The 13,681-nt window shown below is 35.5% G+C and overlaps 1 protein-coding gene and 2 long non-coding RNA genes across 4 annotated transcripts in view; 1 reads left to right on the top strand and 2 right to left on the bottom strand.

Moving 5' to 3' along the window:
- The window catches only part of ccny (cyclin Y), a 50,589-nt gene extending 39,030 nt beyond the window's left edge, over positions 1–11,559 (bottom strand). For both annotated transcript variants that reach the window (XM_082184386.1, XM_082184385.1), the window contains exon 1: positions 11,079–11,559. In XM_082184386.1, coding sequence (XP_082040512.1) covers positions 11,079–11,232 — 154 coding nt within the window. In that variant the 5' untranslated portion in view covers positions 11,233–11,559. The remainder of the gene's footprint in view (positions 1–11,078) is intronic.
- LOC309509614 overlaps positions 1–13,681 on the top strand; it is a 255,461-nt gene that overhangs the window by 2,104 nt on the left and 239,676 nt on the right. The gene's annotated exons all lie outside the window — the stretch shown is intronic.
- LOC309509623 lies at positions 1,043–11,072 on the bottom strand. Its single transcript, XR_014209945.1, has 2 exons — positions 1,222–11,072; positions 1,043–1,179 (listed from the first exon to the last, which is right to left on the bottom strand). It is a non-coding gene; the product is annotated as an uncharacterized lncRNA (long non-coding RNA).

Below are 13,681 nucleotides of genomic sequence, written 5' to 3' on the forward strand. Positions count from 1 at the left end.
TATTTAAAGCAAAAATAACTATATCTTGATATGTGTCATTATCGTAAAATAAAAAATATCGTGATCTAAGATTTTGGTCATATCGCCCACCCCTAGTGGGAGATAAAGAACTAGGGTCATCCACTGTCCGACAAGAGTGAAAAGTGGTTTACAGAGAGGTCAGATGGCCATGTGTATGCAGAGAAGTTCAGCCCAGACTGTCTACAGACATACTTAGACAAGTAGGCAAAGAAATATAACCTCAGATGTGGACAGAAACACTTTTAAAAGAGCTCCAAATGAAACAAAAGGACACTGAATTATATATATATTTTTTAAATACACCAGCAAAGAGACACAAAGTGAAGCCATTGGGGGAAGCAGTCCTCGGTGATAAATTGACTATTTATGACATACATTATAGTATTTAATTATTACAACATTAACCTACATCATGAATACTGCAATCATTTTAATGTTCTTTTTATTTGGCCATTAAAATTCCCAATGATTGCAGTCACTCCTCCTGACACTCATGAACGTGAAGAACACCAAGACAAACATGTTTTATGTCTCAGAATCAGAAACACCCCCCAGTAGCCAAAATGTATATGGATTTGATTCAGTTAAAGAGTGCAGACATAAATTCAATGATTCAGTAAAATCTTTACTTGAAAATGTATAGGTCGCTGTGTTGTTATATCATTAAACAGATTTAATAATATATACATTACTGTTCAAAGGTTTGAGGTCAGTATGATTTTATTCATTATTAATACTTTTATTTAGCAAGAATGCATTAAATTGATCAAAAGCGACAGTACAGACATGTATAATGTTTTTACAAATTACAAAAGATTTCTTCAAACAAATGCTATTTCTATTTATCAAAGAGTCACAAATTAGGCAGCACAATTGTCTTCAATATTGATAGTAATAAATGTTTCTTAAGCAGAAAATCAGCTTATTAGAATGATTTCTGAAGAATCGTACATTTTTTATTTTTTTATTTTTTTACTTTTTTTAATGAAAGAAGTTTGGAAATAGCTACTGTAAATTTAGCTTTGCCAACACAGGAATGAATTACATTTTAAAATAAATTCAAATAGAAAACAGTCGTTTTAAATAGTATAATATTTCACAATATTTCTTTTATTATTTAAAAAAATTGGCGTAGGATTTACTTTGAAACTATTTTTACTCAGAAACGGCAAGCAAATTAAACATGACATTTTGTAAAACACTCTAATAATCTTTTATTTATTTACAACTTCGATTTTCTTTTTACAGTGGTTTTGATCAAATAAATGCAGCCTTGGAGAGACATAAATAAGAGTGTAAAAATAATATTGTAAAAAATCTTACCCAAACTGTTTAACGGTAGAGTGTATGCAAGCAAATATTGAATTATTACAATATTTACAAATTCAAATAATAACTATTTAATTAAATATAATTATCACAGTGTGAAAAACACATCTTCATAATTTTTTACTATATAGATATTTAATTTACCAAGAACTTTTAAGCAACTTCTGAACAAATTTTGAGATTCTGAATCTCATAAAATTGCTCAAATATAAAATCAATATATTATTAGCTGTATCACCCAGTCCTGTGGAGGACTTTTGAGTGTTTCACAAAACTTCAAACCCGCACATGAAACGATCTGCAACACAACACACGGACACGGAAAACCAATGCACTTCCTGTATGTCATTTCCTTCAGAGGACAAAAATCACAATGAGTAAATCACCACAGGACCCTGTGAAACGTCAAACAGGAGTCCGGTCCATTCATGAGTAAGAGAGAAAGTGATTAAGAACGATTAAGAGAGCGTTTTTACGGCTGACTCATTTTATGTTGATGCGCTTTCATTTTTGCTGAGATTCGTCATCAGCTAAAGCAGTCAGCAGTGTAAGTCAGCAGTCTTTCCACATTCACAACTCATATTCACACACTTATCTAGCTTAGGCACACTTTCCTCCACTATTGCAAACATTCTCTGATTCAAACCTCAGTGGTAAAAATGCTAACAGAATTCTGAATCAGTACTTTAAAATGGTCAATTTTCAATGAACTAGAGATGTTCACTCAGAAACGAACATACATTTATATAGCCTACTAGTTTAAAACATTTGATTTAACTGTAATACGTCTGGAGAGAAACAGCGCAGACATCGGGCGTCAAGCGTCTGTGTTAAAAGCTCAAACGGACTATACTTTGAGTTTGAATGGCAATGTGTTCGGCTGTACGCATATGCTAACTGTGGTATACTTGGGGCTTAACACTTCACTTGTGTCCGTTCACTTGTCTGTGTCACTGTGCTAATCCAGAGGGATTTTAAAACACTACTAATCTCCAGACCTGTGCTCTGTTACAGCAGAAATTAACACAAATGTCCCTATCATTTCTGGCAGAGCAAATATGAGCCCTGACTGTTGGCTAAAATAAGCCTTGTTTGAGCTCACTCCCCCTCATGTGACATCAGATGATTTAGAGCAGAATCTTCAAATAGATTATGTTTGTCATTTCTTCCCGATTTCTTTGTGTTGGACTCTTTTCAGTGATTTTGACATCAGTAGCAGTTTAACACACACTTTGAGAAGAAAAGGTTCTTAAATATAAGCTTAAAGGGCTCTGTCAGGCGCTTCACATATATAACCTTTTAAGGGTTCCAGTCATGGGATCATTTTATGGATTTAGTTTTAATTAAATAAAATAAAATTTTTATGAATTAAACATCATAGAGCTGCACGATTCTGGACACATCGAAAATCAAAATTTTGGGGGTTTCAAACAAAGTTCCCGATTGTCAAACGATTCTGAACAGACAACATACAATAACAAGTAATTTACTAGGGGTTCTGACAAATGTTAAATGCTGCAGTCGATTTAAAATGTTTATTCTAAATTAATTATTTTTTTATTTTTGGTTTAAATGAATGATTCAATGACTCATTCAAAAATACTTCACTTGTTTCATTACTGTATGAATCCGTGTTTTTTTCAATGAATCTCTTGAATGAATGATTCAATAACAAATACATTTTTAACAGTCACTTATCGCCACCTACTGGTGTAACGATGTAACTGACAATCTTTATTTGAAGAGTCAAGTTACTTTCAAAAGGTAATTTTCTCTATTTTGATCGCTTCTGTAGACATCAGTGTTTATATCCGAACTATAAACTTTCATCCCAGTTCTTCTGTGATATTATGAATTGATATGATTTGTAACACAGAAATAACGATGCTCTGTGGTTGAAAAGACTGTTCATACATGATCTATACATGACAACTGCTCTCTCCGACGCAGATTTGAATGTTCAAGTGTGATTTTGTCAAAGGTTTAATAGACAGGCGAACCATTGTCGTTTAGGAATAAGATTGTGATCTTTTAACGATTAATCGCGCAGCTCTACATGGTAGTGAGGTGTAATGCGTGGTTTGTACAGTTATACCTATGGTTAGCATGATCCAAATGGAAGACCAAATTTTACCCTATAAAAATGAGATTGTTTAAACAAACTTAACTGTCTAATATTACATGTTTAAGAGACAAAACATGTAATATTAATTTGTGAAAAGTGTTTAAAATCACTATTAACTGTCTGGTTTCTACAACTTTCACGCAGGAGCGAAAAATCTGCCTTTAAACAACATTTATCGTGATAATTATCGCTGTCAACTGATATGAAACAAATATTGAGAGCAGCCGTACTCAGGAGTATGTACCATAGCTAGTGAACAGAGGAGAACTCCTGGAGTATGTAGACACTGCTTCAAAAGAACAATACTAATGAAGAGAAAAATGTGAGAAGGTGAAGCGGGCAGCAAGAGTAATGTTTCACATGGGGGGTGACTTGTGGAAAGTTTTCTGGATAGACGCTTCGGGGTTTAAAGTCAGCAGTTATAATGTCTGACTTCAAGTCACACATTTGGAGGGTCACAGCTCTAAACACAAGCCTGAGGCAGTGCACTCGCAAACAAACGCCCTACTGTACTGCACTCTCAATCATGCCAGAGTCACATTGCATTGCAGGACTGGGGTCTCAACAGAATAGAATCATATGAATGAGTGCGGAAACATGTGGAAAAGTGTAAACCAGGGACGCTTAAATTGTGTAGCTCATGAACCATTCAGGGTGATCAGGGGCCAATGAATTAAATGACCTGTATTAGTAATGATACTTTCATTTCCACATCCAACAACCTCGGCAAAATAACTCATTCATCAAAATGGTCTCAAGTCTATAAAAGGACTTTCATTTCCCAGAAGTAGTCAATAGGTGCTTTCACACACACAACTTTTGTAAAGTTCATTTAAATTGAACTTCTGTAGATTTAATGTAATTTTATTTATGTAGAGGCCTTGTGCGAACAGAACCTGACGTTGAAATGCCGGCGAGTCAGCTGTTGAAAAAAGAGATGTTTATTTCCTGAAATTTAATTGAGGACACAAACAGGATTCAGAATTGCAATTCAAATTTGTATTAAAGTAAAAATGTATATGAAATTCGTTTTAAAGCTGCAGTCCGCAGTTTTTCCTCTTTGTCGCCATCTCTGTTCGAAATCTGCAATTGCAGTTATTCGCCAAATTATCAACTTTACGTGCGTTGAATCCAATGTTTTGAGGAGAATGTGGCTGTCCGTCACCGCGCCGGTGTGGATACTGTCGTTCGGAATCACAGAATCTACTTTTTGGAAGTATGACCAACATAAGAATTTTCACCGGAAAATGTCGTCTGAACACGTAAGTATTATCCACTTTTGTTCTGCCCAACTAAGGGGAAAAAAGCAGTGCAGTAAATCGCGCCGATTAAATCTAACAATTGCTCACGTCAAACTGTGCAAATTATACTTTGTTCTCAAATTGTTAATGTTAACAACGTCAGCATTGCGTGACTACATTTAATGCCCTTCCGATATCTATCCTTGTTTTCGCATGGGCCGGTTGCAGTCTGTTTTTTTCTCCGAAGTCCGAAGTCTTTCACGTTTTACAGTGGGTGAATCTCCTGGTGATTGTCGTTTGAACCTTTCTTGATCTGCCATCGAATTGATAAGTTTAATTATATCAAGTGCTGCGAGAAAACGCTATAAATCTCCACCTCCAACACCCTCACACGCAACATAGCCTACTAGCCGAGACTCCTTCTTTATGTGTACAGATGTGACGTAATGACGCAAAGACATGCTTGAATTTCCCGCGGAAATCCACCAGTACCACTGGAATTAAAAACATTCTTACAAGCTTACCATTTTGAATCGAGCTAAGACAAGCATATAGTGTTGAACACTGGCTGGTTATGTACTTACTCAAAAAATTATTTTGGATAATTTTAACCCCAAAAAGCAACAGACTGCCGCTTTAACTTTCAGGATTAAGTTTGAGTTAGCTTTAAAAAGAGACAGACCGATAAATGGACAAACTGATCTGTTTGAAATGTGCCCTATAAATTAGCATATTAGAACACTTAATTTCCCAGAATGCTAGAGATGCACAGGTCGACCAGCCATAAATCGGAACCAGACGGTTTCTAATTTAATGTTTTGTCTTGTCTTGCAGTCATTTCCCTAAATGTAATTTGTGTGAAAATCACAACTTTGTCATATAAAATCTACCAATTAAAGGTGTTCACTAGAACTAGAACATTCCTACTATACGTGTTTGATGAAATCACAGAAAGTGTCTTTGTATAGTTTTGTTGCATCACACATCACGCTTGAATTCTGTGTAAATAGAAGAGGCAGCAACTACTTTTTTTTTTTTTTTAATCAGATAAAAATTCTAAATTGACATGGTGGGACATTTCTAACCGTATAGGGGCCTGGATTTGGCTCACAGGCCAGACTTCCTGTATCCCTGGAGTAAACTGTAATCTTACAGTTAAGAACATAAATCAAACTGGAACTGTCTGGAACTCTGACTATTTTATGGTTCCATTCAAAATTCAAACAATATCAAGACTAACAAAGAAACAAACTAGCAGACCATAATGGCAAACAACACATAATCCTGTTAGCTCTTAAGACGCGTGCCGTAGTTTCTCGCTCTGCACACTCCCCTGTGCTGGATATCCTTTAAGAAGAAATATTCAATGGTTTAGGCCTCACAGACTGTCTGTTGCACAAAAACATGGTATAACCGCCCTCTAAATTGCAAGCTCCAATTTGATGGCAAGTTGTGACTCAATTTTAGGGACAAGTTTTAATCGGTCCATTGGGAAACCATATTGCATTATCACAAAAAGAACCCCAGAGGAACGATTTGGAAAAAATTTTAATTGTGAAGACACTTTACTTGAGTTTTGTTTAAAGCCATTTCTTTTAAGTAAAAGGAATATCCTATATTATCATACTGAATTATATACCAATAACAAAATTTGCTAAAATCAAAATTGGCCTATTTGTACTATTGTAAAGTTTCATGACATTAAACGTCCTCCTCATTACAAACATAGCAAGCTCAAAAAACAGCTCGTTTTGACATTAGGGGATTATGATGTCACACAGGCAAATATATTTGAATATGACTGCCACACCTCCAGAGCAAGACATCGACGAACAGTTATACATCACGCCGTAAGCCCCGCCCACTGGCGTTCAGTTAACGGCTGACACTTTCCTACACTGGATTTGAGCGAGTCGTCAAAGGCAAAGAGAAGCCATTATAATGACTGACGCTGTCTACACTGATACAGTATACAGATGTGCATTCAATTTATGACATACTCCACGCGTTTGAGTCTGTAGACAGGATAAATGGAAGAGTGAAAGAACATTCGCTTTGACGCGTCCAGTTTAAACATTCTGGATCGGGTTGGAGGATTTTATGTTTGTTCGAAGCATTTTGTTTTGTAAACGAGGCACAGTGTAATGGAGTTTGCAAAGAAACTTTTGTTGAAAGATGAAGCAGGAACTGTATTAGATCTGACAGCAGTTGCATCACAAACTGTAAGTAAATGATTTCATAATGCTTTGTCTATAAAGGACAGTTTTATATGGATACTGTTTTCAAAACACTTACTCGCGTGGAATTGCGAGTGGCCATAAAGTTTCCTATGTAATGACTTTAGCCAATCATAACAGTGGCCATTTACTAACAAGCCTTAAAGGAGCCAAGCCTTCAGACAGAGGGTCAGAATGAGAGAAGAAAATAATTTTTATTTACTATTATTTCTTTACTTTTTCTAAATTCTTTACTAACATAAGTGAACCTCAAGGAACACATTAAAAGAATAAAATCCATATCATGACTCCTTTAAAGCTACAATATGTAATTTTTCATCAAGTCGAAGTTAGTCGCGGACGCTCTTGGCATCTCGAAAACGGCACGCTGATACTGATTCTCGTTTTAGTTCTCCTTGTATCCCAAAGTCTGCTTGCCATGGTCCATAATGTTTGAATGAAACAACAAAAGCGTGAGCGTCTGTCGCCATGGTTACTATGGCAGTACGGGCGGAAACCAGGGATGACGCAGATATAACGTCATTGTATTTTACAAATTACGTTGAATTTACAAATTCTTGGAAAGATTTAGGATAATGTAAGTACATAATTGAAAGAAATATATGCAAGTGGTTTTTGGATATTTTGATACAAAATTCTTACATATTGTACCTTTAAGGTTTTATGCAAAGATATACAAGCGTGTATATGTGATTACGTTGTAAAATCATTACATTATCATGAAGTAGCTTTTCATGAATGAGAGATTGAAAATAGAGCTGTGACACTGGTTTATTCAGTAGGATAAAGCTGATTCACACAGCAGCTGTCTGAATCACAATGGACACTGTTAATCACAGTCCAGCTCCTCTTCCATCACAGGAGACTGGCACAGACTGACCCCGACCGCGGAAAAGAGTATCTTTACCCAACACACACTTCTCATCTCACGGCACACGAGCTAAGCTGCCATGGGTGGGCTAGATATGACGAAATACGGGACTTCCTCAATTTGCAGTGTATCATGGGAGTGTGCGATAAAAGTGTCCGTATGTAAATGCACTTTGGGATGGATAGAATTATTATTCTCAGAACTGTGCTTGAGACAAACGGGGGTTATGCGCAACAAACTTCTGTATTCTGTAAAAACAGGTCACATTGCTTCCAGTTCAGGTCTTTTGTATGTGCTTCGGTAAATATAGAGCCGTTTTACTCAAGATGCCCTCAAAGGAACGAGCAAAGATGAGCATAACCGATGTCCATCGCATATGCAGATTTATATATAAAAGTTTTTTTCTTTTCTTCTCACTATCATTTAGATATTTAAATTAAATAAAACGGTAACAATAATAAGAACTAGCTAGATTAGCTGAGTCCATAGATATGGCTTCAGTTCATTCTGCCATTAACACTTTCTACAACAAGCGGATGCAATGAGACCTGTTTTCCTGTTTGTTCATGTGACTTTTGGCATAAAACCTATTTAAAAGGGTATAAATGTGCTGAAATTTGTAATTAGTGGTTATAGATTTTTTTAATTATGTTATATAATCACTCACAAAAATATATATTTTAAGAGCTAAACAGGGATGCAACAGACAGTTAACCGAAATGAAACACAAAACTAGGTTTTGTTACTTGTTTTTGATACTTGTTACTTTGTTACTGAAATAAAATATAAAAAAACTAAGACCAAGTATCTTAGCCTTGAAAGCCAAGGCAACATTCATTATTTTCATTTAGTCTAACTTGATATAATTCAATAAAACTGAAATAAAGATTTAAAAAAAAAAAAAAAAAAAAATTACATTAAAACAAATAATACATAATTACAAATATGGTATATAATAAATATAAAAATAATATAGTATCTCATTAACACAACAATAAACAAAAGTTAAACATATATATATATATTCACTATAGAAATTACCCTTGAGTTTATAAGACTTTATTATTTTCCATGCCATTTCCAGTCATTCATGAGTGTTAGTCAATAATTAAAAAAGAAAAAAAAGTTATTGAGATTGTCCTCACAAAGACCAATTTTTAAGTACAGAAATATTTAAAAGCAGATCGATCAAAATGCATAAATGTGACCCTGGATCACAAAACCAGTCACATGCCGCAATGGTATATTTGTGGCAATAGCCAACAATGCATTGTATGGGTCACAATTATCGGTTTTCTTTTATGCCAAAAATCATGAGAACATTAAGTAAAGATCATGTTCCATGAAGATATTTTGTAAATTTCCTACCGTAAATATATAAAACATTTATTTTTTATGAGTGGATGCAGCACAATCGCAAACATAAATGGACAACTTTACAGGAGATTTTCTCAATGTTACAATTTTTTTGCACCCTCGGATTCCAGATGTTCAAATAGTTGTATCTCGGCCAAATATTGTCCTATCCTAACAAACCATACATCAATGGGAATCTTATTTATTCAGCTTTCAGATTATGTATACATCTCAATAATAATAAAAAACTGACCCATGTGACTGTTTTTGTGGTCCAGGGTCACAAATGATGCGTTAATAGGCCCTTTATTAAGCCCCTTTATCAAACAAAAATTTCATGGCACCAACCTACAGTATAAATGATATGTTAGTTATAGATTTTTCATGCTGCACAACTATATTAATAATGATCATGTGGATCAGTAACTGGTCCTGGATCAGCTATATCTCATATACATGAGCTCTGCCTGCTGTCACATGACACTCTCATCAGCCTCCATCTCCTTTTAGATGTTAAATTACATTAGAGCATTCATGTATCTGGATCCACTCTCCACTTCAACAGATGTCCAGCGCACCGGCTGCATTAACTGCACAGATCAGATCGACTGCCAGATTCAACGAACAACAAACAGCTGTGATCCAAGATACCTCTGATCACGCACAAAAACATTCACCTTTAATCCACAATATGAATCAAACACTGGAACCATTCGACACCCTTGGTAACATCATACCATGGTAGGGTAAGATGGTTATACCATAGAATCAGATGGTAATACCATGATACATAATGATTACCATATTCAAGTGCCATGACATTTACATGGTTCTTCAAACACTATGGTACTTTATCAACAAGTGTAACAGACGTAGGTCAGTAAGAGCTGTGAGTGTAAACCTCACTCCTCCGGTCTCAAGTGGCGCGCTAGCATCTTTAGCATCCTTCTTAGCGTGCCCGCCTCCCACGCCGGAGACCCCGGGTCGAATCCTGCTCGCCACGGGTCGAAAAGCACCGGTTACAATTGCATGTCCAAAAATGAAATTATTATAGTTTTTTTTGTTAGTGAGTAAAACTAAGTAACTACAAATAATATCTACTATGGTAATACCACAGTATGGAAATATCAGTATTCTTCAAAGTACCTTGGAGTACAATGTAAATGTTGAAGTATATGAATAATTATGCAATATTATTATAGTACATGTCCAATAATATACATGGTGGTAATACCAAGGGGAGTTATGTAAATGCTATTGTAAATGAACATGGTAAAGTCCTTACTTTTGTAGGTTATATATTTATTATATCATATTTTGTATGACAGTGATGGGTAAACCAAGTTTTCAGAGTTTTACTGCCCTAGCTATGCTGTTTTGTTTAAAAAATATGATTAGCATGTTATTTTTTGTAATGTACCAATAAGATTAGTCCACTGTAAAAATAATTTGATCAATAAGTTATGACACCATTTGTTTTTAAATTGCTTTAACTCTTTCAACACATTTTTTAAGTAAGTTTAAATGACTTAAACATCCAAGTTGATTGTACTTAAAAAAGTAATGCAGCAACTTTTTATTTATTTTATTTGCATTGTGGCAGCAAAACACTACCGTGCTATGATGTGTGATTCTTTAACAATAAAGTAAGGGCGTTACCATCGTGCAGTGGGGTAATACCATGGTACTTCTACCTACTGTATGAATGATGGTACTGACGGTCAACTACATATACCATGGTATTTACGTGGTATTTCCCGAAAAGAATCGTACTTTTTAAATATAGAACCCTCATGATGTCTCTTCAGTGAGTTGTTATTCTGGCCAGCACTGATTCTTGTTAACGGTCGTGAATCTCGGGTGTTATCAGTGTGTGGATGATGCTGGATGACACCCACCGTCTATGTTCTCCCTGTCGCTGATGTGCTGGAGGTTGCAGCCCGTGTCCTCTCGGCTCAGCTCCGGTTCGGGCCGGTACGGCTCCAGCCTCGAGTGCGCGTTCCTCCGGAGCTTCGGGCTGGACGACACGCAGCATGATGTGCTGTTCCCCATGAGTCCCGGTGTGTGTGCGGATAAACGAACAGATGATGGGCGGAACAGCTGCGGATGACGGGGTGAAACACGGGCTCTGCGATCTGCGAGATCACTCCCGTGCCAAACGGTCGTGTAAAGACATCAGCGTGTTTCAATCACGACTGTCCTCTTTAAATCATCACATAATCCACGCTGGCTGCTCTACGGGGTGTTTATATGTGCGTATGCGCTGCTATCCGTAGGTTATTCCATTCTCACCCGTCGCAGTTACATTGTATCGTACAGCTGTCAGTGTATCGCCGAGCCCACGATCTCTCTCTCACACACACATACACACACACACAGACACAGAGAGAGAGAACACACGGAACAGCTTCCGGTTCAGCGTCTGACGTCACTCTGAACGATACATTTTGTATCTGCATGCAAGAGATTTTAATGTAGCCTAAACACGATATTGATATATTTTCTCTGGCATATTTGTTTTATTGGTTGCATTAAACCACGTTAATCTGGTTACACATTAGTCAATGGATAAAATCTCTTTCTGTTTGTGCACTTTCATCCACATATCCACACCAATAACAAACAACATTTTAATGTACAATAATAGATGTGGTATTATGTATAAAAAATTAAATAAAATAAAAAAGAGCATAATTTGGGGTTAGAGTGAAAAAACAGCTACATTTTATTCAGAGAACCAAACTGAGCAAAATATGCAATTTCCTGCAGTTGCTGATATTATATTGATACAACAATTAAATTCTGATATTTGTAATGTAAATCAATGAGCTCAACAGTATAACAGACTATTTACATAAAATGCATATTATTATCAGTTGACACCCATTTCTGCCAATAATATGACTTAGTAAGATAATATTAAATGTTATGAATAAAGCTCTGTACTTATTGCAGCCAAAACATAATGCAATTCAGTGATGACTGAGAGATGAACAAATAAACATTCCTCAGAAGTCTGATGGAATATATTTGATACTCACATTTTAAAATTATTTATTTTATTTTTATTTTATTTATTCTAAGTTGCCTCTGTAAATGTTCATTTTGAAATATTTCTAACAATATAAAAGTTAGTATAAGTGGCAAAAAAAAATAAAAAAAAATCTGACAATGGTTGTCTATATGCTTTAATATCTTTACACAGTTTTATTCCCTTTTTCAAATACATATAAAATGGTTTTGATCTGTTTCAAGAAACATATAGGGACCAATTTAAAGCACAAATGTCAAATGATAACAAGTCTGAGAAAAGGTGATGTCTGTAGTAGCCTACTGTGTACAAAACACTATAGTAATAAACAGAAGAATCTGCTGTGCTGAAATTTATCCAATTTAACAAGACTGCATCATAAATGATTGACAGATTTAATATGTTGGTAATCTGTAATGGAGCTTTATTGTCTTGCCAGCCATTAATAAGTAATAATACCAACTTTTGTCCTTCAAGACTGTAAGTCAAGGCAAGTTTATTATAAATGTTATTGTACTGTAAGTCAAGGTAAAGTCATACATAATGGTAATTCATGATTTATATAATGAACATAGTAAAACGGCAACAGACATAAAGTCAATCCTAAAATAATATAAACTAATCTGGAATGTAATAAAAATACATGAAAAATAAATGAGGGGTGCCGGGGTTAGGATTGGGGGTGGGGTAAGGATTAGGCAATCAGTTACTGACTTCAATGAGGGGGGTAATTATTTGGCAGGGAGTTGAACAAAGTCTCTTTACAGCTGTATGAACGCCATGGAAAATACTGACAAGTGAAGCACATTATCAGTCAATACAATACAACAGCGCCCTCTAGTGGTGCAACGTGAGTTTTGCACTTGTTCAATTTAATATACAATCCGAGTGTTTTCGAAAGTGAAAATGTTGACAAGAAAGAAAGAAAGAAAGAAAGAAAGAAAGAAAGAAAGAAAGAAAGAAAGAAAGAAAGAAAGAAAGAAAGAAAGAAAGAAAGAAAGAAAGAAAGAAAGAAAGAAAGAAAGAAAGTATTGTACTATTATTATTATTATTATTTTGTTATTTAAAGAGCGCGGAAGTAATATGCGACGTTAGGCTATGGGGAGGCTGCAGCCCTGGAGCCGGTAGATATACGCCCCAGGCAGTTTTACGCCCCTGTTGTTCCTGATGCGTCCAGTAGGGGGATATACTGCGAAATAACATCATTACAGATATAACCGTCCCGTCCATAGACTTTGACCAATTTTGTGTTTTTTGTTCATTTAAATATAAACGTTACAGTGTAGTTCTGCACTATGGATTAAAATATCTTTAGATATTCAGGTGGGCTTCACTCAGCCTACAGAAGACTATTTGTTTTTGTGAATTAAAAAAATAATAATACACATAGATCAGTTGGATCAGATGATATGACTTACTGTAGAATAGTCATATTCACCGACCATAGGTTTTTATATACAGGAGACAAAT

Source organism: Leuciscus leuciscus (genome assembly GCF_965113295.1).
Source record: "Leuciscus leuciscus genome assembly, chromosome: 11".
NCBI classification, from domain to species: Eukaryota; Metazoa; Chordata; class Actinopteri; order Cypriniformes; family Leuciscidae; genus Leuciscus; species Leuciscus leuciscus.